The sequence below is a fragment of the Strongylocentrotus purpuratus genome, unplaced genomic scaffold (assembly GCF_000002235.5).
Source record: "Strongylocentrotus purpuratus isolate Spur 01 unplaced genomic scaffold, Spur_5.0 spur5_scaffold_15, whole genome shotgun sequence".
NCBI lineage: Eukaryota > Metazoa > Echinodermata > Echinoidea > Camarodonta > Strongylocentrotidae > Strongylocentrotus > Strongylocentrotus purpuratus.
In genome coordinates this window covers 35,420,143-35,446,917 of record NW_022145600.1, presented here as the reverse complement: position 1 = coordinate 35,446,917, position 26,775 = coordinate 35,420,143, and the positions used below count along the sequence as shown (strand labels likewise).

The 26,775-nt window shown below is 36.4% G+C and overlaps 1 protein-coding gene and 1 long non-coding RNA gene across 9 annotated transcripts in view; one reads left to right on the top strand and one right to left on the bottom strand.

Annotated features, from left to right (window-relative positions):
- The window catches only part of LOC580398 (dedicator of cytokinesis protein 1), an 83,251-nt gene extending 61,259 nt beyond the window's left edge, over positions 1-21,992 (bottom strand). For 5 of the 8 annotated variants that reach the window (XM_030986321.1, XM_030986319.1, XM_030986323.1 and 2 more), the window contains exons 1-6: positions 21,811-21,991; positions 13,832-13,915; positions 12,307-12,347; positions 7,953-8,008; positions 3,257-3,359; positions 236-384 (exon numbers count right to left, since the gene is read on the bottom strand). In XM_030986321.1, coding sequence (XP_030842181.1) covers positions 236-384; positions 3,257-3,359; positions 7,953-8,008; positions 12,307-12,347; positions 13,832-13,915; positions 21,811-21,865 — 488 coding nt within the window. In that variant the 5' untranslated portion in view covers positions 21,866-21,991. Of the gene's footprint in view, positions 1-235; positions 385-3,256; positions 3,360-7,952; positions 8,009-12,306; positions 12,348-13,831; positions 13,916-21,810 lie in introns of all 8 variants that reach the window. The other 3 variants (XM_030986317.1, XM_030986318.1, XM_030986325.1) reach the window with 1 other exon arrangement.
- Positions 21,993-22,447: 455 nt separating this feature from the next.
- Positions 22,448-24,978, top strand: LOC115924255. Its single transcript, XR_004064237.1, has 3 exons — positions 22,448-22,588; positions 24,018-24,142; positions 24,668-24,978. It is a non-coding gene; the product is annotated as an uncharacterized LOC115924255 (long non-coding RNA).
- The last annotated feature ends 1,797 nt before the right edge of the window (positions 24,979-26,775 follow it).

Genomic DNA, 26,775 nt, shown 5'->3' with positions numbered 1-26,775 from the left:
GCTTTTGATAATATTTACATGTACATGTATGCCATGGTGGTTTCAATAGGTGATTTATCGCATCATTTCTGAACGACCCTCTATTTCATACCTCAGTCACACCGCTATACCCACTCAAGACCAACTCCAAGCTGACTGAATTTGACCATTGAGGGTAGTGTGCAATTGGTTGTTTGGTCTTGGGTCAACTAAAGTTGGTCTCCGTGTGACTGGGGTATGAGCATTGATAACTGACCTGTTAGTGAAATCTATCTTGGATGTGACATGCTGTTTCATCTCTTTGATCTCATCTACCGGTAGAGTTCCGGACATGATCTGACGTCGGCAGTCGATCAGCTCGTACAACATCTTGTGGACCAGGTCGTACTTCTCCACATCCCGCTTCTGTATTAAAGCATGGACACAAAATATCATGTGAATACTCAAATGAAAACATCTTGAATATTGCACTAGTAATGTACATTACATGTATTTGAGCAGCTCATAGTGTTCAATTGGGAAATGCACATTGTAATGTAAACATACTGTAGCTTCATAACCAATTCTCTTGAGCCATTGTGCATGTAGACTTTACAGTGTATGTACGTTGTAAGTGTGACTACAGACAGTTTACGAAATTTAATTGTGACTGTAATGCAGCTCTTATAATGTAAATTAGGTTCCAAATTACAACATCAAACAATGTGTCTGCACTTGATATTAGTCAGGCGCAAACCATATCACTTTTTCTGAGGTGGGTGGGGGGGGGGGGGGGGGGCAAACTGAATCAGAAAATACCGATGCATGTCAAAAACAAATAGAAGTAATTTGATGAATAGGAAATAAATGAGTCATTGTATCCTTTTTAACCATTTTGTAAAAGACATTCAAGTATTTTATCAATCCCTATTCCTCTTTAATCTGCCAAATAATTGGGGAAAGATGGCAAAAACACAATTTTTGTATCAATTCCATCAGCATTCAAGAGAAAAGAATGTTCTTAACATCTTTCCACAGGAAACAGGTATTGAGAGAAGGAAGTACTTCTTCTACTCTAGTTCGGATTTAGTCTCTATAATCATCTTGTGGCTTTTCTTTCCAATACATGCTTAGAGTACTGTGAAGAGATTTCCTTTGACAAGCTGATAAAATACACTGGTACATTGTAATTGAAGCGTAAAATCTGTTCTCGGTATGGCTTCTAATTTCACAAAGGGGATTTTACTTCAAGTTTTGAAGAGTTCGCTGGTCTCCTATTCATCTAATAAAACTACAATACATGGACATGTTCTGTGCATGTATGTACACATGCACACATTGTGTATGTTGCCTTGTAAACGAAAGACCCATTGGCATTGGGCTTTAGGATTATGAAATAACACTCATCTTTGGTTGAATGCATATGAAATCTTTATAAGGTATGGGTGGCGGCCGGGTGGGCGGGCCAGAGCAAAGGGTGCCCAAATCCATTAATTCCTCAGCTGAGCTCTCAGTTACTAGTGTTAATCTCCTGAAACGCAGTTTGCACATTTTTTTTCTACACATCCGCCAGGAATCAAATTAATCTGGGATCCGAGTTGCTTGCCTGGAACCGTAATTTGCCAATGAAATGTATATCAAATGGTTTAAAAGAGGATTTCAGTATTGCGGAAGCCAAGCTGATATTAATACATAAATGTAAATTACAGATTTGATCATGGAAGACTCAATTATCTACTGAACTTAAACAGTGTATTCTAATGAGTAGGCTTATAATAGGTATTACGCTGTCTTTAAAAAAACACCATCCTATAGAATAACAAACAGAACCTACATGTACAGTAGAAAATATACTAATTTTAATAGACTATCTTTGCTTATGTTTTTAAAAGAAGTGAGACCCTTCTACTAGAAAAACAATCTTTCTATTCTTGACTCTCACTTAAAAATAACTTATGTACATGACCCATGTTTATACACAAGCAATATGGAGCCCTTCCCAATGGGCAATGTTGAGTTGTGTTTTATCCTTGGCCATGTTCCATTTTACAATCAATGCATAATTCAATTTCGACCCCAGACAAGATGTATTGCTCTAGTACATGATTTCATTCAATTTGCTCAATGCGGGTTATCGCTACATCCAGCTACATGTACAAGCAATAAGAGCAAGGAGAAGGCTACATTGAAAATAATTTGATAGACATGTTGTTTTGTTTTCTATCCCTGCATTCCCTCAAGTGCTCAAATAGCTCCTCAATACATAGTATATTTAGTTCTTCTGTTCACTGACTGTACTGAAATTTAAAATGTCAGCAAGCAACACTGACATCAACATGCATGAAGATTTTAGTTTGGTCCAAAATTAAAAATAATTCGAAATCAATCAATTGTACAGTACATGATCTGCAGAGAATTTTTCAAATTGATTTCAAAGAATTTTAATTGATGGAAGACTTTTCTAGTGAGTAAGTAGGACATTGCTCTCCTATGCCTCACTAAAAATCAAAACAGTCTTGTTATGGTCAGAAAAGTATGCAAGCACACATTTTTATGGTCAAAATTTTGGCTGAACTAGTGAACTTTTCTATTGTTCCTTTTCTTTCAGCATGATTGAAATTGGAGGGTTCAATTCATTTTGGATTCCTCTTTTGTTCCACTAAGAATGGAATTCCTTGAACTGTGTAAGTATGCACAAGGGAGTCCGAGAAAAGAAAATGGTTCAGCTGTTTAGGGATTTGTAATACAGAAAAAGTGAGATTTCCTGGGACAATTTTCATTATACTTTTGTTTGTTTGAATTAGAAACATAATCAAAGAAAATCAACTCATTTCCATACCCCATTGCATTACCCATGGAAATCATGTTCAGATTACATGTCATTGTGATGTTCACACATTTCAAAAGGTGATTCACTACCCCCCCCCCCCCCCCCCCCCCCCCCCACTAAAAGCCCTTGGGTTGATATTTGGAAGTCTTTACAAACTTGTTCTGAGCTCTTATTATGAAGCTTTCTACAGCTACTTTGCTCACTTTCCCCATGTACTTTCTTTCTTCAGAGTTTCTTATTATTATTATTAATATTAGAGTGTATTGCAGTCAAACCTGTCTACTGGGGTCACTCATCTCACAAGAAACAGAACATGGCCACTGTGGACAGGTGGTCTTTCTAGCTGGGTTCAACAACACATTTGATATCCCGGAGGGGACAATATACAGTACATGTAGGTGACCAATAGACAAGTGGCCTTTATTTATAGTGAGGTGACCAAGTATGTTTTTAGTGCGAGGGACTTACCAGAAAGAGCTGTTTCCATAGTATGCTCCATTCTCTCAGGACTGCTGTCAGTTCTTGTACGATGGGAATCTCTTTAGGTGTCACCTTCTCATGGTGCGTTTCACTGTCACAAACAAAACAAAACAAAACAAGGTGGTGTTGACATTGAAACGATGGTACTTGACAGTCAGATGACAAAGTTCAATGCAAAGTATTTGTGAAAAATTAAAGGGTAGAATAAAATCAGATCTCCTTCATGCTATACTTCAATAATATTAAGCCTATTGTACAGGAAATGTGATAGCTTGAACTACAGTGTACCTACATGTACATGTAGGTACACTGTAAGCCCCCTGTACATTGTTCTGCTTATCATTCAGGTGGTATTTTGTTTGGACGAGGGGAAAGTTACTCAAATTAAAATGAACATGAACATGTACTTTTTGAATACTTGTGCGCATGTACATGTACAGGGTAGTACTATTAATCGGGTCAGTGATCTGTCTTTCACATACAGTACAGGGGCATGCATGTACTGTATGTCTACATGTTGATAAATGTACATCCCTAGTTGGCCCTATCAAAGAAAAGTACCCATCAACTTCAACATGAGAATATATCGTACCCGGATAAATGAATGTCATTTATAAGCAAGATACCCCACCAGCACAAGTACCTATAATACCCAAATGACCGTCCTTAACTGGAACAATATGAACATTTCTAAAAATAATAGCAACATCAGAGAGCTTTCATTACTTCTGCAATAATTTCAGTACGTACATGTACTGTACATGCAGCCCTTTGATCGGGTACTTCTACTTTGAACACAAAAATAAAGGAAAAAAAGTTATGCCCCAGAAGCTATTAATGGCAATAAAGCGGTAGTCACTCCCAAAATGATATTCAATGAGTGATGAATCCTAAATATATGTCTATATGTAGCTTCTATTGACATAAATTGTATTTCTGTGAATGTAGTAGGTATATTTAACAATGTAAACATGTGGGTTAAAGTACAATTTATGTTGACAACTTCACAAAGATCCAATTGATTGCAAGTACATGTAGTTCCGAATCTTTTTATCAGCTTAACATACATGTACATATTTAAATACATGTAAGCATCTCTTTGGAAATTACTGCAAACACTAAAAAGTGATGAATGAAATAAATGTACTGAATAAATATATGCTTGGGCTTTGCAACAGGTCAATGGATCACTGTTAATATCAATAGGCCCATCTACACATCCCAAACACCATTTTGAAATATCGTAGATTGCAGCTATTGTGTAACCTCTTGTTATCACATAGTTTTGGAATTTACCGCAGACTTACAACATGATTGTACACCTACACACTGTACATGTTCATTATCCATACCTACATGTACACCTACATGTACCACACTTTAAAACCACAAAAAGCACTGGAGACAATATGTTAGAATGCTCACTGAAAGAACAATAATCTGAATCATAAAGAACAATTAAAGGTAAAGACCAGTATTGGAAATGCCCCAATTTCAAAAAATGAAATGGAAGCTCTCATTACCAATCATGTGAAAGAATATGTTTTGACTAATACATGATGATAAAAAATTTGCCGGGAAACCGCCTACTAATTCATATATTTGGTAAATTTGTTTCTCTCATGGTCTGTGAGAGATATAGGGTAATCCCATATACATCTTTCTGTGTATAGTGCTTGTAACTTTACGAAGAATGGGCCAAATTTCTTATCATTTTGATGATTCCAGAACCTTGCAGATGCTAGATGCTAGATGATCAACCTTTTCTGATCGATTCCACAACGTTTCTTTCACAATGCAATCGCATGACCATAACTGGTCTTTACCTTTAACTGAATCATGCATACTATTAACTGTGACTTAAAATATTCCTCAGAGGCTTTTAAATGAAAGATTTTCATACCAATCATGAATATGACAAACTGAAGAATAGGGTATTATAGACCATAATGTACTTTGTATGAATGCACACAGACAATGACGCTTAACACAAAGGACCCCACTCAAGGCAAAATCCCAGACCACACAGTCAATAGTATGCATGATTTATACCCAAAGTATTCCACTTTCGATACAAGTTTACTCAGAAACCAAAGAATGTCTCATTTATGAAATGACCTGAGTTCTAAGGTCATTTATACACCACTGAGTGTGTCATGTTGGTAGGTGGAATAATAAAACTGACATTTATATTGGCTTCTCCGCTTGCTAGCAAAGTACATGTAGCATGTCTCATCCTCTTGTTATTTCTGACACCTGCTGTTGTTACTGACTATACATTGTACAAACTGTACATCTACATTATGAATATAAGTTGTTGAGTATCTCTTTAATATTGATTCCTCCCTTTTTGTGAAAGAAATATATGAACAATAAAAGTAGGGAGAGAGTGTGTGACTATGTAGATAATTTTGAAACCTGCAAAGAAATCATTGATGCACCAGCACTGTATTAAAGTACAGTGCATGTACATGATGGCAAACGATTATGATCTCTCACTTCTGATATCGACAGATATTACAAACATAAACAGATAGAAACGAGCCATGTAACTGGGGCATACAGCTATATATATATAAAAAAAAACAATGACATTTCACAATGTAGGGGCATAAATCCTTGCATAAAATATATTTATACATGTACACTGCATGTGCACTTAGTTCCTCTGGTATTTACTAGTAATCTGATTTAGTCTTTTCATGGGGGAAAGATTACATATAATGGCATACACGTCATTGCCTTTCCTGAAAGAAAAAAAAAATTAAGGCCATCTGCACAATCATCACAACAAAGTCATTTAGACCCGACCACTTCAAAAATATTTGTGTAGGAGTACATGTGGGGTAAACAAAAATGATGACATTGTTATATCATTTAAAGTTAGATCTGTCATATCAATTACAGTAGTAGATCCTACTACATATTAATTATATTCACAGAAAAAGCACAACTCCCACATATATTTGCACATAAAATGTTTATGTAGAACATTGCTATGTGTACACTGTATGTGATAAAACAAGAAGGTCAATTTTCATTACGGCTGCACTATTAAACAATTTAAAAAAAATCATGGATGAATTCATAAATATAGAGATTGTTAGATAGATCACAGGATGTTGTATCGGATTCTGCCCTCACCAAAACTAGATATTACCTTTAAAAGTCAAGAGTCCTGTTTAAAACCAATGGTGCGTTTCCAACTTCCCCACAAGGAGATAGCAATACCAAAACACCAGCAAAACAACTCTAAAAATCCACAATAGCCACATCCTACATTTTAAGCCCTATTAATGGTGCCAAAAAAACAATAACATTATACTGTAGGTTGATTACTTAGCATTACTTCCTACCTAGTTATTTCTAACCCTGTAACCGATCATTGGATCGGGGGCTGGTAGTTGTCTGATCAGGTGAAATCGGATAATAAATTCTGATCGCTGAAAAACCGGTAGATTTTTTTTTTTTTTTTTTTTTAGCCGAAAACGTTCAAGTTCAAATACTAAAAAAAACATGCATACATGTAGCTGGGGTTACTTCGTCATTTGGAGTTGTTGTAGACCAGGTTTGTTGATAATTCAGTGCCTTTTGAGTTTTCATGACTTTCAAATTGATAGAAGTCCAAGATAAGAGGCAAAACATGCGAGCCGCCATCTTGGATTTATGTAGGTACGCATTTTTTTCCATTATCATTTAAACGATACTTTATGCCGATAATTTTTGCTGATACAGATCAAAGGTGCGAGGGTGTCACTCCGATCTTCCGATTCGTTCAAAGCCCAAACTTACAGGTTTAGTTTCTCCACAACTAGAAGTTTATAATCAAACAACGAGCATTTTGGAGTGAGTTTCAAAAAGCCTTCAGAGCTTTGTATGAACAGAGTTTGCCAAACATGTACAGTAGTTAAATACAGCAGTACAGAATTATACAGGCCACTGTAGCCTGAACTGTGTTTGCTGACATAATTACAGTGATTAAGCCATAAATCTTCAAACTTCAATATGAACAGGGTATTCCAAGTTAATGCAGTGATTATGCCCTGATCAATGCACAAGCATCCAGGCATGGCACATTTTACCCTTTACTTTTCTGTTGTTGTTGCAAACGACTTGAAAGTAAATTGCCTGTGTGAATATATTAGAGATCGCAGGTCAGACCCGCAGGACAATAATGCTTGTTTTGGTTGTGTGCTGTCAGAATACTAGGCTTCAAAATCATGCTGGTTATCCAAGTAAAATAGTCTGTGACCTTTTACCTTCCATAAATTCTTATCTCAGGAAAGAGTTTGCCTACATGTAAATGTAATAAAAACCCATGAAGCGTATTCAAGTGTAGCTCTACAATATCAATGTCAAATTTTAGTGGAGTGCATTACTGAACAGGCCAGACGCAAACACATCCTCTATACATGTACATGTATGTGGGAAGTTGTATTTGCATAAATATGAAACATCCCATGTTTCTGAAAAATTATCATTCTTTCAGTTGCTAAACTAAAATTCTGAGGTAACAGCTTCAGAATGCAAGGAATGTACATTTATGACTCATTGTGGATATCTTGTATTTTCATTCCCAAATGCATTAAAGTGTGTGTGTGTGTGTGGGAGGGGGGTAATGTACAACATTTCTTGCATTATCATTCATGTATGTACATGTACACTGTACATGTATGTAACTTACCCGATGGTTTCCACAAAAGCTTCCTTGATATATACATAGCCTTTGGGAAAGATGCCCTGTTAAATAGAGAAAGACAAAACAGTTATGAAGTTTAGAAAATATAAATCATGTTAAAAGATACATTCCATTGCCTCTAACCAATCTTCCTTGATAAAACATACATGTAATTTTATCAGGGGGGAAAATAAGATGGTTATGACTGTAAATCGTGCACTTAATTGCTCTCAATATTTCAATGGATATGACCACTTATAATTGTAGACACTACATATACATGTAGGTCAATAAGCTAATATGTAGGCTTATATATCAATACTAAGATGTCTCTTCATATTTTGGAGTGGCAATCATTCCTTTTTGAAGTGGTTACCTCTTGGGTCAAAAGTTGATGATTTTATTTTGAGCTTTGTTCCTCTTTCAGTAACACTTTAGAACATACCTGTACATCAATCTTCAAAATATCAGCTCAAAGTGTAACATCCCCGGACCATTACACTTAAACTACACTTGTAATCTCCGCTTCATCTTTATATTATTTATTAGCACTTGATTAATACTTGGAAAAGAGTGCTAACATGTAACAGTATACCGTGGGGGTCAAAATAAAGTTTACACCAAGAAAATTGCTAATTATTTTTAAAATCTGTATGAACAGTAAATTATTATACATCGTATGAAAGAGTGTTTTATTCCAAATCATTTGATATCATTTTTATGTGGTATGAATGAATTCATGCTTGGATAAACAGGAGGCATTGTTTGTGAGAGTGCAAAAATCGACTTGCGCCAAAGTGATGCCTACAGCATGTTTTATGTTGGGATTTAATAGCAGAGTGAGAGAATGAATTGAAAGTATCAAATGAAATGCATTGCATATTTTTGCAGAAGCAAAGTCACACACAAAATCACACACGCGCACAAATGTTCATTGATATTTGATATTCTATATTTGATATGTGTGGCATGATTAATTTTGTTAGGGATGTTATTTGGATCTGCAAAAACCGAATTAATACCCAAATCCCAATTGTTTTATTCAAACATCACATAAGCAACTTTGGCGCAAGTTGAATTTTGCATTCTCCCAAACAATGCCTCCTGTTTATCCAAGCGTGAACACATACCACACAAAAATGATACCAAATGATTTGGGATGAAACACTCTTTCATAAGATGTATAATAATTGACTGTTTATAGATGATTTTTTTAATAATTAGCAATTTTCTAGGTGTAAACTTTTTTTTGACTCACACTGTATTATGTAGAGATCAAATTAAGTGGTGAATCATGTGTCATTGAATATTAACTAAATTGCTAACAAAATGTTGTCTGGTTTAGCATTCTGGTTAAAAGTAAACAGCAGGGTCCTGTTTCATAAAACTTCTTATCAATAACTAAAGCTAAATTTCTATGACAAATTTGCTCTCAGCCAATCAGATACCAGTTATTGCAACTTGTTAATGATAACATGTTTTACGAAACAGGGCCCAGGTACATGTACAAATGCATACATGCTCTTTTCTCATCTTCTGAGCATAAGACTTGCATAGAGACACTAGACAGTAACAGACTCTATCACACTTATTTAAAATTGAGTGGAAAAAGCATACAAACAAAATAAGGAAAAATGAGCTACAGTATCTCAAAACAAAACAAAATACATGTAGCTACAACAACAAATAAAAAAACAAAATAAGTAAACAAAAAGCACTATCAACAAGGAAATCTTTCCTTTTTAAAGACCGTCAGTAGTAGTTTGGCTAGGAGGGATTAGACCACACAGCGAGGTCACTGACAGGTGGCTATCTCAGCTCAGCTCTCAAATATCATAAGAAATAGAGGATCATGTGGGACCAACAGGCACCGATTGGGGAAATTTTCTATATAGAGGGAGCAAGTAGGTACAAATAGGACAGTGGGGCTTTAAAGAACTCCTCTAAAAAAAAGGAGAGCACTTTTTATCACCAGGGGAGGGGGAGAGTGGAGCGGGAGGGGGGAGTGGAGCAGGAGGGGGGGGGGAGCAGGAGGGGGGAGCGAAGGGAGGTGGGGGAAAATGCACATGGAAATCTAATGAGTCCAAAAACATGACGTATTGTTTTCACCATTATAGTTTGGCCTAAAAGCATAATATCATCAGCACATAACGACCTATTCGAGACCAACCCAGACAAGGGACAGATGGCGTTCGGTGAGGCTAATGGTTCTATTAATGAGGCGTAGGAGAAAGATTAATAGAAAGCCACTATGTGTTTCAATTACATTCCAAACAGCCTACTGCCATCATGTCAAATTTATCATACTGACAATGCTATTTTTACTGTACAGTAAGCCCAAATCTGAAATGTAATGTGCATTTCATGTCTTTGAAGTTTGAATTCATTTCTTCTTCTTAATCTTAACAATTTTGTTTTCATGTTCAGTCTACATTTTTAAAATCATTTTAGCCAAAAACTCTAAAAAGTTTTAAAAAAACAGATGGATGATATCTCTCAGCTCTTGCTACTTTTCAACTTATCGAATGGAACCTCACCTTCATACATGTAGGTCATGCACCCACCGTTGTTTGTTGGTTTTAAACAAACCAGATACAAATGTGAATTGTTTCTTATAAATGAACCTGAACAAGGAGAAAAACACTTCAAAGAAGCTTAGTTTTTTGTTCTATCAACCAAACTTCCAGAAATCTGACCACAGTACTGTAAAATCAAAAACTATCACGAATTGTAGCCACCAATTTTCACGACAACAACCTTTCACTTAAATCACAAAAATTCAGTGTTGTGTAAGTTATGGATCATGTATGATTTCACTAATCTTCACTACTCGCAAACATTTCATGTCCGCAAAAATTTAGTTTTACAGTGAAAGTTTTGAGAGCTTCCCAATAAGAATAATGAATTATGAAAACAGTATTCTTTATGTTTGCGAACGACTTGGGTTCAACATTCCATTTCAGAGCTCAGTCCCTACTAATACATGGATGCTGTGACAGAGCTAACCCTACGGCTCAGATTAGATGGAATTCTTGAGTTTAGATCAAGGAGACTTAAAATCTAGCTTTTTGTTAACAAACTGTAGCCTATTTGGCTGCCAAATCTCAAAATTCTTAGGAATACATTTCCAAAATCTGTGCTGATCAGAATGTAAACTCTATTTTCATGCCCTTGCCTTTTGAGTATGTTTTAGTTTGCTTAGAACTGGAAAATGGGCAAGTGTGTTTGGATAGTTGCCTTCTGAAATGGCCTGAACACAAGACCCTATCACTATGGTGGCTATTTTCATAAAGTTCACAAGGTTGACCTAAGTTTGGCCTAAGTATAAATGGGGGCAAAGTTGATGGGTGTGGGAACAAGGCATACTTCTGTTTGCTCCTCAATCATTTAGAGAGGAAAAGTACATTTACATACTTTGTTTGCAGTCCATTTGAGTACAGATATTTTACATTCATTCTGTAATTTTATGACTGTTTGTCCACCAATAACTGCAAAAATGTTGTAAGAGATCTTCACAAACACATAGGCCTGCATTAAATTCATTTTTCTGATTATGGTTAGAGAGGAAAGCTCTGAAAATTACATGTACTGTAAACAACACAATTATTCATACCAGGGCTGTAAATTTGATGTTTTTTTGTGATTTAAGTTACTCAAGAATGAAAGCACAATACGGTACTTCATTTTTTAACTTTTGGGGGAGTTGGGATATATTTCACTCTTCCTGCCTATAACGTTTTATCATGTCTTGCCAAGTCTAATGCTGCATCAAGTCTGAAAGAGAGCCTTTAACGACTCCCAAAACGATAATGACAGCCAAATTTGGTTCTCCTGCAGATGGTAACTATCTGTATAAACATTGGGGCCAAGTATGTTGAGAAGCGAGCCCCTTGATTGCTGAGCCTGTCAAGACCTCTGTTTGAAGACCATGTGGAAACCATTATAAACTAGACAACTGTCGGCACAAATGTGAAAATGATGTGCTGGTAGATTTGAAAATCTCTGATTTAATTCTCATCAAAGCATTCCACTTTGAGTTTTGTTTGGAAGTTGAGAGTGGTGCTTTCCTTGTCACCTCATTAAGTGTGTGAATGCCTACATGGAGCATCTAAGGCTGAGACTATCTTTCCCAAATTAACTTTGTTGAAGTCAATATGACAATTTAACAAGATTGTTTTGATTTTACATGTATTCCTCTTTTGCATCTTTCAGTGTTAAATATTGTAGACCAAAGAAATATGGTCAGCAAATTTTGAAATATTGGCAATGTTATTCTGAGGTTAAATTACTTTCAACCGACTTCCTACATAAAATGCATAAAATTAAAAGTAGAGAAAAACGGGATTACGAAGATTCTTACCTTCAACTGTCTGTTCCTTGTATTACTTCCTCTGTACCATCCTGTTCAAGAAAATGTAGGAATAAAATATGTAAAACCAAAATCATATTAAAATTAGCCATCTGTCTCTCTCTTTCTCTCCCTCTCTCTCTTTCTCTCTCTCCGTCTTCCTCCCTTCACATGTACTTTCTACAGGATCTACACATGTAAGGGTATGTTTATGCTCAACTTTTTCTGGCCAGAATCAGGCATCTGTTACGCGTTTAGTTCAAAACACAGTTGCGTCCTTTCTCATTTTCGTAGAATCACCGAAAAACGGCGATCACGATCGCCGATTGTAAACTCATAAAAAGGTGCGTTTATGATCGGCGATGCTGCAAAATCAGCGATTCTGGGAAGCATAAACGCACAATCATTTGTAAACCCGTTTAAATGGGGTCAACGCACTGACCTCTAGTGGGTCTACGTACCATGCGCAGTGCAGGTTTGCGAAACCAGCTGCAAGGCCACCCAGCCAGATTTGCCTGGAGGAGCCAAAGAAGTGAGCATAAACAGTACACTGTGGAACTGCGATTACGATGAGTGTTTACGATGAGCGTTTCAGATCGCTCATTCTACCTTCAAAATCAAGCATAAAAGGCACCCTAAGTCACATCTGAATTCTAATACATTTTCAAATAATAAGTAAATTTAAATGATGAATACAATAATGTTCAAAACAGCTGTTTTCCAAATATAAGTAAACAGGAAGAGGATAATTCTTGCTACAAGAAGGTACTGAGATCGCTGATATTTTGAATTCATTGATAATGAAGAGAGAAACACAACTTTCTTTCCCACATCCTTCCCTGTTGTATGGAAGATAGGTATTGAGTTTTCATGCATCGGAAATGAAAATGTATTATGAAAATAGTTTCCTCCTTGGCACACTGCATATCTTATTGTCTTGACTCAGAATCTCAGATAGCTAGAATAGCTTCTCCACTTACAGTACATTGAAATCTTACAGATATTTTTTTTTTTTAAATACATATATCTATTTATTTTGTTTATGTTTTGTTTTTAAACTTTGTTATGATGTATATTCTAGGCTTGGACAGCTTTCAGCATCCTTTCCAATTAAGAAGAAATTTGGGGGACCATTAAAACATGACTGGTTGAAAAGCAAAGTTGAGAATCAACTGTGGAATGAAGAGGATATCAACATGTATCAACACTGTATTTTTTCATACCCTGTGAACAAAAGTCTACATACATTTTGTTGTATACGGTATATAATTTGTCTATGATATATTGCCTTCCAAATTCATCTCAAAAATTTGTTATAAAAAATATCTTCCAATAAAAAACACACAATTAATAACTTGAATTTGTATTCAATCCATTCAATTTAATCTATCAACTGTCTAGATTCGGAGTACAGTCCACTTCAAGTAGACTTGTACTGTGGTTCATACATCTCTTCATATTGCCACATTACTTTGAAAGCTGTAATCATTATTTAAATGATAACTAAACATATGAAAATAATAGTTTTCTTTCTCACCTGCACTTTCTTCAACAATCTGCACTGTATCACCAACACTCAATAATAGCTCCTGGGGGCCAGATCCAAGAAAATTGTAGATGGCTGCAAAATGGAAATAATAAAATAAGAACACGTACATCTCAGAGAATGTGCTTACATGTACACTGTTTGTACTACATATACTGTAGTTTACCAATAATGGTATTAACAGTATTAATATTGTCTGAGGTAAGCCTGATGTAGCAACAAGAAGTGTGGCTTGAATTTCATATCTAATCTAAAATCAGTTTTTAATCTTGGTATGTGTTATGCATACATTTACCAACTTGAAAATTCACAAAATGCCAAAGGGAGCTGCCCATAGGGCTTTAAAGGTAGATTGTTTTAAAAATGCTCTCAAAACTCTTTTTTTTTTCAAAATTGCTTTCCAATAGATCCACTTGTATTTTCTAACTTACATCTTACTATTGTGTACATACATGTACATGTACATGTACATACATGTACTTTCATGTTCCTACTTTTCTTTTTTGCCTTGAGCACATTTACTCAAGTGGAATTGGCACATTATACTGTACATACTCCACCATAATGATATTATTATTATTATCAAATGTAAAGTACATTTATACCGTACTACATGTAGTACTTATCAAATTCATGAAATTTTTCCCTTTCTGCATACATGTAACATGTACATGTACATTACATAAAATGACCTTAGAAATTATGCTCCATCAGCTGATTACACGCAGTACTTTACAACTTATCCATAAATAGTCACAAAAGGCGTGTCTGCACTATCTCGAGATTGCCAAATATCCAGCTATTTGAATTATCCCGATCGCAAACTATCCACCCAATTTGCGTCTTCATTAGAACGAAGTAGCAAATTAGCTGGATAGTTGGTCGGGAAAATATCCCAAGATATCTCGGTCTAGTTTGCGGTTTTCCGTGTTTACTAGTTGTACTAGCCCGGCGCTGAGCGGTATAGATCGCATACTGTGCGAGAAAAACCGGAAATCGTTGTGCATGATGGGATCGGGATATTTGACTCCGTACTTCGGTCTTATGAAGACGGTCGCAAACTATCCCGCTAGTTGGGAAATAGTGGGATATTTTGCAAACTAGACCGAGATATCTTGGGATATTATCCCGACCAACTATCCAGCTAATTTGCTACTTCGGTCTAATGAAGACGCAAATAGCTGGATAGTTTGCGATCGGGATAGTTCAAATAGCTGGATATTTGGCAGTCTCGAGATAGTGAAGACGGGCCTAAAGAGGTCCACACAAGTTACATAACACATTAGAGTAACCATTCCAGGCATCTACCCTGGAAAAGATAAGATTATCTTGTCTGTACTGACATTCTGAATTATCTCCATCTTATGACAACAGTAGCCATACTATACAAACTTTGACAGGCAAATGGGGTACCAGGACTTTTAGCAGTTTTACTTTACAAACACAGTTGCCTATTGATGCCTATACTGTACGTAACTACTGTACGTACATGTACTTGATTGACAGTGTAGGTCTACATTCAAAACATGTACAGTACATGTACACTTCTCCAATGTAAATGTACAGCATAGAAGGAGAAAAACACTTAAGAATTAGTGATCATCTGAAGTATCAGTTCCTATACATGTACATGCTACATGTACATACTGTACATACATACTGTATGTACAACATAATATCAGTGCGTTTATCTTCATCAGCACTTACACTGAAAGAAGAATAAAGGACATACTGTAGTATCACTATGTAGGGCCAACACTATTGATAAGCCTTTAGAAAGAAGTGTCTTGTCTATCAATCATCCTATACAATGTAGATAGAGACAGAGTGATCTGGTGAGTAAACTATAAAGGGTGAAAGCAATCACAAGATTGAATGGCACTTTGTCTTTTCATGACTCATTCTGAAACACACACACAAATCATCAAGGTTCATCTACATGAACTACACATGTATAGGCCTATGGGTCATCTGAAATGGCCGCTCAGCTAACCATGTGCACATGTGTACATGTATGAGAGAACGATGGCCCTGTACATGGTCCCAAAATGGACAAGAATGCATTTAAAGTATTCATATGTACATGTACAATATAGCCCACAAGTTAATTACAAAAGCAATTTATAACCTGTGAGTAGAGGTCGATACATGCAGAATGTATTTCAAACAAAGATCTCTTTTTCACCATTCATGAAACATTTTTTTAACCACTATCAATAAATAGGCAGTGTGGCTTCACCATAAATACCGTTATTCACATTTACACAGATTGGCTGCATGACAATTGCTACATGTACATGTACAATATACCAAAAATAGGTAAAGGGCTAAACGGTTTGCTCTAAAAAAAAACTAATTGTTGATACAACACAGAATGTACATACATGTACATGTACATGAAAATGAAGGCCAAGTGAATTCAAAATCTTCATGACTATACATGTACATACCGTACTTGTATAGATAAGTGTAACATGAGACATTGCATGTCAAGAGATTCATCTGAACTTCACAAGTTTGATACCATCATCACAGTATTCTATTTCAATGCGTGCATGCATGTACATGAACATGTACACTCAAACAACCCACATCACATACTGGCTTGTGTAATACAATTGCACATACCATCCATAGCATGCACGTACATGTATTGTATTATCACCTCAAAACAAGAGGGTGTTAGCTCATAATCTTCATCACACTTCTATAGTTTTAACACTCCTCTAGGCTCTACACTAGCTTGCAGGCAAAACCCTTTATTTCGAGCAATACTGTAGCTGTAATGAGCAACAGAGGGTCTGAATGATGAGACTATAATCTATCCAATCCGGATAGATATAATAATTTACTAAATATACAGTATGAATTAGTAAGTGGTTTCCCAACAAAATTTGTATCATCATGTATCAGTCAAAACGTATTCTTTAACATGATTGGTAATAAGAGCTTCCATTTCATTTTTTGAGAGGGGGGGAGGGGGCGTTTCCAAAACTGTCTTTACCTTTAAATAAATGATTTTTTTTTTTTTGTATTTTTGAAAATTGAAAATCAAAGGGCAACTCCTATCCAAGGATGAACACTCTCAAGCAGATATTGATCTTTGCATGTTTTTCTTATTACCGTAAATCTCTGTGTATAAGGCGCACCCTATTTTGTTGTTGTTGTTGTTGTTGTTGCCGAAACGGAAACACACGCGAGAAAGGACTTTCATTTAACATCGAGGTGCAGTTGAAGGCACCGATTTGTGCTTGTGAATTTGTCACAAATAAAAGTAACAATGTCGTTTTTAGAAGAATGTGTAAGATCATTAATGTAAATTAAAAACAGTAGAATGCCTAGGATAAAACTCTGTGGTACGCCAAAGCAAAATTGGAGGAATTATTATTATAAACTCAGGGAATAATTTTCCTCAAATTTTTTGATTAGCAATTTCAGCTGATGGATAAATATTTCAAATGAAATTCTGTACATTTCTATGGAAGAAAACTGCTACACAGAAGATATTTTGTATAGCAGTCTTGCAAAAATGCATAGCAAATTGCGATGCGATACCAGGAAAATTATTCCCTGAAACTACATATTGAGATCTATTAGAAAGATTACTTTCAAACCAAGATGACAGACAAATTTGAGTGTTGTTCTAGTTTCTGAGTGGTTTTTTGTAGTATAAGACGCACCCCCGACTTTCAATTTTTTTCGGCGGCAAAAAAGTGTGCCTTATACACAGAGATTTACTTACATTTTTATAATGCATTTGATATCAAACCCTTTTCTGATCTGTTTCTCTTATTTGTTTGTGGTCTACATCAGTCCATATATATTCAGGGGTTGAAGTTCCCCTTTAATCCAGCGTCAGTATATGCAGTTTGGTATAAAATATCCTGCAATTATTTAGGTATGCATTTTCCTCCACGTTTCATTGACTTCCTCTGCAGTTTAGCACACACCAGACCAGACAGGGAAAGGTCCAAGCAGGAAAAAAGTGCTTCCTGCTCTCAAAAACCACATTGCACCAAATTATATTACATTATAAAGCCTGTAATATTCTACAATGTACATGTACATGTAGTATGTACATTATGTATTTATTGTATTCCTATTTACAAATCCAAACAAATTCTAGGAATCTTCAATGTACAATGAATCAATCCTCTACTAAATCTTGATGCAAGGGCAAATTACGTTGGACAGCATTTGTATTGGGACGAAAAAGCCTTGCAAAATCTCAAGATAATCTACATGTAGGCTATACATAGTGTAAATGGACTGCATGTAACACAGAGAATACAGTTTAAAAGATTCCTCATTCAGGAAATCCTTAGTTTTCAAAATATATGTTTCTGAATAAACTCTTCCAGGAATTTTTCCTTGGGATTTTGTGAGGCATTAAATAAAATTATTTACATGTAGCAAACTAGCAATGAATTAATAAAGGAAAGACTCTTTCATGTTTAAAATAAGCCACAACATGTAAAACACTCAAAAAAGAAGATTTTTCTCAATGAAGTATAAAGAAAGAGCTCCAAACCACCAATGAATTTCCCAACATGCAAATTCATTTGGAGTTCAACACATTATGTATCTTTAATCTATTTCTTCTTCTTGTTTAAATCACACACTTGCGCATGATGTCTATAAACCTGTCCTTGCAAATTGCTTACATGTACAAGGAGCCATGAGCATCACCTACAGATTGTATAAAGATTATCAACTAAGAGATTTGTGTAGCCATGGCAACAGAAGGTAAACAAAAACAGTACCAACAACAGCAAAAGTAACCTGAGAACCTGGATGTATTTGATAGGTTGCTATTAATAACTTGGCACAAGATGACTAGTATGACCACCCAAATTGTTTAGGTACAAGAAGATTTAATTTAAAGGGACATTTCTAGTACAGCATTCTCTTTAAAAATGTCAATAAAATTCCAGATTGTTGAGCCCCCCCCCCCCCCTCCCCACACAAAATAAAAAGATATATTTTTTTATATCACTAAATTTACACATCAAGTTTGCTTCTAATGCACATACATGTGGATCTATTGTGTACAACGTAAAACATATTGTGTTTGCCTCCTCATGCCTCAAGAGACATCATGAATGCATGAACAAAATAACTTTGGGTTAGGCCTAAATTATTACATCATAAACATGTTGAATTAGTTTTGGTTACAATTTGGGGGGGCCCCAGGCACCAGGTGGGAATGAGGGCTGAGGCAAGGGAAGATACGTAAATTGTACACATGGAATTCACCGTAACGGTTTACATGAATATCTTACTAGCATGTACATGTAAGAGCTCTAATAGTATAACATGAAACAGAAAAACTCACTTCTTGGAAATTGCTTCTATGAACAATATCATGTATTCATCACACGGTTACTGTATAGCCATGAGTTTTCACAAAAATAATAATTCCATTTAATTACTGCCAATTAGTACGGCAGGTGTGGGTTTTCCTTTAAAGATCGAGACTGGTAATTCCCCCTCCCAACCAAGACTATTCTACTGTGGCTAGGCCTGCCTGTCCACACTCAGGCGGATATTCCCCATTTGTCACACCTACTGAACTGAGTTATAGACTAATGAATGGTTCCTGTTCTTAATTCCATGAGTGCTGTAGAAGCACTAAGTAGCCAAGAAAGACATGCCCAAGGCTTGCCAGGCCAGGTGGGATGTTTATAAACCTGAGGGATTTCAAGTTTTCAACCCCTCACAGACTATCCCATTTTATGAAACGTATCCTTCCATACCATTTGACATTTCAAAGGGTGCGTTTAAGCTCAATTTTGAAGGCCGAATGAGCGATTTAAAACGTAAACGCTCATCGTTATCGCAGTTCCACGGTGTACTGTTTTTGCTCACTTCTCTGGCTCCTCCAGGCAATTCTCGCCGGGTGGCCTTAACCCTTGCAGCTGGATTCGCAAACCTGCACTGCGCATGCTACGTAGACCCACTAGAGGTCAGTGCGTTGACCCCATTTAAACGCGTTTACAAATTGTAAACGCATCTTTTTGTGAGTTTAAGATCGGCGATCGTGATTGCCCCTTTTCAGTGATTCTACAAAAGTGAGAAAGGACGCAACCGTGTTTTGAACTAAACGTGTAACAGATGCCTGATTCTGGCCAGAAAAAGTTGAGCATAAACATACCCAAAATCATACACAACAAATAACTGCAATGCCATTTCATTCAAATCACTGAAACAGTGATACTGTTTGTCAGAAAGGCATTTTAAGGGCACATACATGTACATGTACACTGTACAACCTGAAAATAAGAATTTGTGTATAGAATATGTACACTGTACATTTAGTATGTACAGTATATTGCAAAAAATCACCATTCCCCCCCCCCCCCCCCACAAAAAAAAAAAAAAAAAAATAATAATAATAATATTTTTTTTTTTTTAATAGACCTAGTCTACATGTAGATAATTTGGAAAATGTATTGAAACTTCTCATTATAAATATTACAACAGAAGGAACATCTTGTACGGTATAGCCTCAACTACTGTGCAAATGAATGAAAAACCTTCACAGCAAATATTTTTTGTGTGATTTGATTAGTCCCCATAAAAGAAAAATGGTGCATTTCCCACTAAGTACATGTACTACAGTACATGTACATGTATGTCATGTCAAATTGAATGTTAATTGTTAATGTTTTGGGGGTTCGTGCAATATCAGTTGATGAAGTTTTTTTTTTCTTGAAAAATTTGAAAATACATGTAGACTAAGTCTACATGTACATCATCTGCTTGTTTGAAGAATAAATGAAAAAGGGCAAGCCAGTTTCTATCAAAAGTATCAACATTGCTTTGACATTATCAAAGGAAATATGAAAACCCTAGAAACATCTACACTGAACAGTACGTCTGAATGAGTGACAAGTGAATGTGGAATAAATAAACCGTAAACAAAAGACAGAAACAGCCTGATCACATTTACTTATTATGGCTTTTTGCTTGTAAATAGGTCTAGATCTATTATCTACTACCTTTTCTTACTTAATAATGCATACATTGCATAGAACACCTCAAGATGTTAACAGAAAAATAACAGTCTACACCACTAGAGTATTTATTTTAGAAGTTTTTAGATCTAGATCTAGATCTAGTCTACTAAAATAGGCATCAAATCTTACAACATATATTTTGTTAAAAAAACCCTTGAGCTCTGAAATCTTTACACAATGCACACTTGTGATTTCAAGTTACTTAAAGGTAAAGACCAGTTTTGGAAACGCCCCCCTCTCAAAAACTGGAAGCTCTTATTATACCAATCATGTGATGATGTGAAAGAATATATGTTTTTACTAGTAATAGACTCTACATGATGATACAAATTCTGCCGGGAAACCACCTACTAATTAGTAATTGATATAGGCCTAGATCTAGACCCTATTTGGTAAATGATCATATCTATCTGGACTGGATAGATATCGCGTAGGTACAGTGCTTGTATTTGTAACTTTGTCTTTACCAAGACAGAGCCTACTTCTGAAAACGATTCAAACAGAAGAGAGGGTTGGGTCACATTTCTTTCGCAATGTATTGTAAAGTTTATGTTATAGGCCTAAAGTTACAGACAAAAAATGACAAGATTGAGGGTACAAATAATACGCATTGATATCATCAAAACAAAAATAAAGAGTTATAGACTCTAGACAGTCTACACCACTACAGTTTAGCTGTATGATAGCTGCCATCGGGATTATCTCTACAAGTAACAAGTAACACCACTACAGTAAAAAGTTCTACTCCGCTCATCCGGCCATCCACCGAGGGAGGCCGACAAGGGCAGCGCCAGAGCCAGGCGAGAGGCCAGGCTCTCTCTGCTGCTCCGAAGGAACAATGACCCTGCCTTGTTCGCTGAAATACCGACTCCACTGCAGACCGAGTCCAGGCTATAAAAAAAATAAGCTGTCAAATTGTTAAAACGTACGAAATATGGACACTATACTCACCAACAGCATATTTTGCCTCCTTTGTTGGAACCCAACCCGTCATTGTGTCATGCATATATTCCAATATTCAAGCAAATGGGAGAAAAATTGCTTCCAAACACACTTTTCTGGGCGCCGGTAGACACTCTGCTGACTTACCCAGCCTCTCTCGGTGTCGCCATGTTTGATGAGTGGATGTGTGTCATGTGATAGGAATTTGTCCAATCACTCATGCGGAATCCCGCACATAAGTGAAGGGACGATCCCCAAATCCCCGATATGCATCGAGTTTGCGTTCCTGCGCTAAAAGTAATCGGATGATGAGGGAGGGAGTCATCATGATGATCAAAGAGATTCGATCATACACGTATGTCCTCCGTAGGAGGACTAGAGAGCCAACTAAAATCGTGACCTTTGACATTTCATAGGTTTTGCATTGGTTGCATTATGGGGGTTTTGTCCGATTTGAACGACGGTTTTGGAGGGTCAATGAATATTCATGAGCAATGACGTAAAAAATACGCCAATTACTGTTTGTTGATTGGCCATTGACAAAATGTTTTATGTATTAGGTCATGCATAAAACATTTTTTGCATTCCCAGAATTCCCTACGATTTGAGCACGAAAATGGCGGTTGTATGAACTGCAACTTTCAAGTTATTCAATTACGAACAATGAAACATTTTTCTTTTAAGTGAATTTCTATTATAATAGAAGTTTGTCAAGTACATCTCAGTGAAGCAGAAAATCTTCAGGCGACCATTGGCATCGAAGTGATACCCTATGATATCAAGAAAAGTAAGTAAAGATCCATTTTGTGTGAAGGTCTCTGAAATGATTGTGATGTGTTCGTCATTGCAGTGAGCGGCTCTCCGCATTGTCACAACGTATTACCCGGTTAACCCCCTACCCCATCCTCTTTTCTTTCTTCTGACCAAAGAATATTAACTGATTGAATGAACTCTAATTTAAGTCATCGACGGTAGTATTTTCAGAATAATCAGGATTTTACCGTAGGTTATTTCATTAGAGCACATCTCATAATTTTAAGTTCAGTTCATAGCTTGATTTCCGATAGTAATCGGTCGTAGATGTGGACCTGTTGGAGACTGCGCAAATGGCTCATTGCTAGTCCAAGCCGATGAGATCTCGTCGAGCGGTTTATGATCTTCAATCCGCCGGTTCTAGCCGGCTGTAACACTCCACCAAGAAGCGACTGCGTTTCCTGAGCTGGCGCGGCTATAACTTAATTACAGTGTGTTAACTGTTACTGTAAAGCCTAGGGCTAGGCTAGTATTCATAGCATAGTCTGGCCTGAATTTTCTGTCTCTTTTGTTCGTTAGCCCTTGATTTGGGTAGGGTCGGCTCCTCTCTTCAGCCGACCCTACCCAAATCAGAGGCTAACGAACGAAAGAGACAGAAACATTCGGGCTAAGCAAAGCCTAAGCAGAGCCTAGGGCTAGGCCTAGATGATAGATCTAGGTCTAGATCTTAAATATAAACAGCATTTAACCCCGCATCTAGTATAGGCCTAGATCTAGGGCTAGATTCTAGGCCTAATGCATTCTAATAAAGAAAGACTAAATAAATGCCTGGTGTAGGTGGATTAAATAAATGATGTGGAAGTTATGGAGAGGGGGGGGGGGGGTGCACAATCATTCTGTGCCCCCCTTTTTCAGATGTGGCATAGGTCTAGGGACGGGTCTAGATCTAGGTCTAGAGCCACCTACTAATAATACTAAAAATAGGCAATTAGATCTAGATCTATAGCTTGTGTTATGCCATAGCAAAGAATTCCAAAGCCATGGGTCTAGTCTCGTTTTTGCTCCACTAGGTCTAGACTAGACTAGTCGTGCACATGTGTCATTATTGTGATCCAGGTCCAGATTCAGCTTAGTTTGAATGTAGATCTAGATCTACTACTAGGCTAGATCTACCATCAACAACAAAAACAAAAGAAAAAAGGTGTCTCCCCCCCCCCCCTCTTTCCCTGATTTTGCTCTTACTCATGTCATTGTGCCTTGTTTGAAATAATTAGTTTATTTTCAGGATTTTATGCCACCCCTTTTAGTTTTATGTTGGTGAGAATTCTGGATCCAACCCTACATATGATATGGATATTTCTTTCTTTATTAAAGGACACGAACAAAGTTATAAACTGATAACTAATGCATGCATTTGATATTAGCAGGAACCTTACTAAGTTTATGTTTTCTTTAAATTGTAGATCCTATGGAACAAAGAAGCAGATAATGATGACAGAAGTGCAACAAAGAGCACCAGGACCTGATCATCAAATGCTATGGTGTAGATCTAATCAAGAACAGGACACCTAAGTTGAACTCTGGCAAGGTATGTTTGTATGAAGTTCGAAAATATTCAGGCTGTATAACCTAAGCCCATGCGAACACCGCACTCGACTTGGACTATATACAAAGATTTGGGGAACTGTCATCTTGTGTTGCATTATATCTTGTAATTCTCATTTATTCTCTAGCTTTTTATTTAGGTGACAAACTATGGTGTTGATACAGTTTATTCTCTTAGCATATTAAAAGACGTACTCAAAGGCATTTTTTCCTAAATATTACATTATATCTCACAAACTTTTGCTCACAAAAGTCTAGCAAATAATAACTTAAAATAAATTGGAAATTACTTTTAAAATAATTGGAAATACATCTAAACCTTTACTCTTCTTTTCAGAAAAGGCCCTATCAGATAGACATAAGTTTATCATTTTTTAATAAAATTAAAATGCAAGACCTAAACAAAGTGGGAAGGTACTAGGGTCTAGATCTATTTTTGAAAATCCAATGTAATGCAGCAGTTTTAATCTTATTTGATTTCTCCTCTCTTTTTGTTTTTATTATGCAGGTTGTCCCTTGCAGAAGGTTTGATACCCAGGCTTCTTTTGTACAAGTCCCTAGTCCACCCTCATCTTGAGAACTGTTCCTGTGTCTGGGATCCCTACAACATCTCAGATGTCCAGGACGCTACTTCACAATGGGGACCACAAGTGAACCAGCAGTTTGACTGAGATGATCAGCACCTTTAGTTGCCTACTATATCTACAACTACAAGGCACTCTGCAAGAAGACTGGGAATGGTGCACAAGATAGTCGATGGTCTCTCCGCTCTCCCTTGAAAATTTTCCCACTGCACTACTTATAGCTACTTGCGCCCTCTATATAGCAAACAATGCCTAATCGGTGCCTGTTGGGCCCCCATGATCCTCTTTTTCTTATATTAATTGAGAGCTGATTTGATGAGATAACCACCTGTAAGTGACCTTGCAGGGTGGTCTAATCCCCCAGACCAAACTAGTACAGACGGGCTTTAACAAATCACGAGCAGGAAGTACCATGACATGACCCTCCAGTTGCACCAAGCCAAGCCAAGACATAGACAAGTTTGTATTTGCCCAACACTCTGTCCCAAAGTTAATGGAACTTACTTCCAGCAAATATAGTGCATGCTGACAGTCCAGAGAACTGCCAGGGACTACTTCTGAGGCATCTACTCTCCTTATCCCACTTAGAAACAATTTATCTTCCTCACACCACTTGTAATCTTTAGTATTAATTCATCTTCGTGATAGGCTACAACGCCTTTTGAAGATTACCAGAAGAAGAAGAAGAAGATATATCGAGGATCATGAAAGTAATCATTTGTTCTTTTAAATGCGTGTACATGAAACATAGTTTTTTTATATTTAATCTTAAGTCAAGTTCTGACAAATATATTAGGGATGCTGAACTGGATAGTAAATTGAAGGGGGGGGGATAAAATAATGTAGTTCGAGAGTAATACTGTATTAATATAATTAATAACATTAATAATAATAACAATATTACAAATAGTAAGAATAATGACAATGATCATGATAATAGCAGTAATAATAATGATAATACAGGTAGTATTAAAAACAACAATAATGTCCAATGTAAGATAAAGTACTCATAAAACTCAGTATATACCTGTGCTTTACATAATAAAATAGCATGTTGATATTATTGATTTTTTTTTTCTCAAAATCTACAGTAAACTTTTTCAACTGAAAAATTTAAATTCAAGAGACAGCACCCCCCCCCCCCCTCCCCCATCCTTTTGTCATCCTTTTGTTGATGTCATGTTGGATTTAAAAAGATCTTTATAGAAACAAAATATGTTGATAAATGAGTTCATAGATGTTAATAAATTAGTTAATACTGCTTAATTCTGTTCTTTTCATTTTCTTATTTTGTGAAATATATGTGATGATGCTGGTGATTATGATGATGTAGGCACTCTGTAATGATTATGCTCTATGACTGAGGTGAGATGGGGGCTGATGCAGTCTTGTGTAGAATTGAGTATGGTGTTCGACCATTTGATGTTTGTTTATATCTGGCATCAGCGAGATAGATTTAACCATCTTTCGTATAATGAGAGAGAAAGCGGAAATGTAACAAGAGAGTGGACAAGACTAATGTATAAATATAATATAAAAAATGGTTTACAATAAAGATGAGCGGGGGGGGGGGGGGGGGGGGGGGGGTTAAATAAAGAATAAGTCAATGCCAAAATGATGAAAGCATTAATTGGGGTGTGGATGGGGGAGGGAGGGTAATAGAGCCTATGGAAATGTCAATATTGGAAGGGGTCCCTGTATTGAAAATGTTACTGATGGGGGGGGGGGGGGCAAATTTAAAAAATATCGGTGGCAACGAATGCAAGAATGAAAAGAACGAGACAAAATAGAAATTTCATTTGGGATGGGGCACAATATGAAAATCATTGAAGTCGAGGTGAGAATGATTCATTATTTGGACACTAAAAATATGAATATATCACTTGTTGAGTGGGCTAAAGGATCAGTGCAATTTTTCTGATTAAACAAATATTTAAGTTAATAAACGAACAAAACAAAAAAGGTAAACAATGAATTGAGGTACCACAGTGAAATGGGGTCATTATGTTTGCCTTTTAACTGAACTGAATTA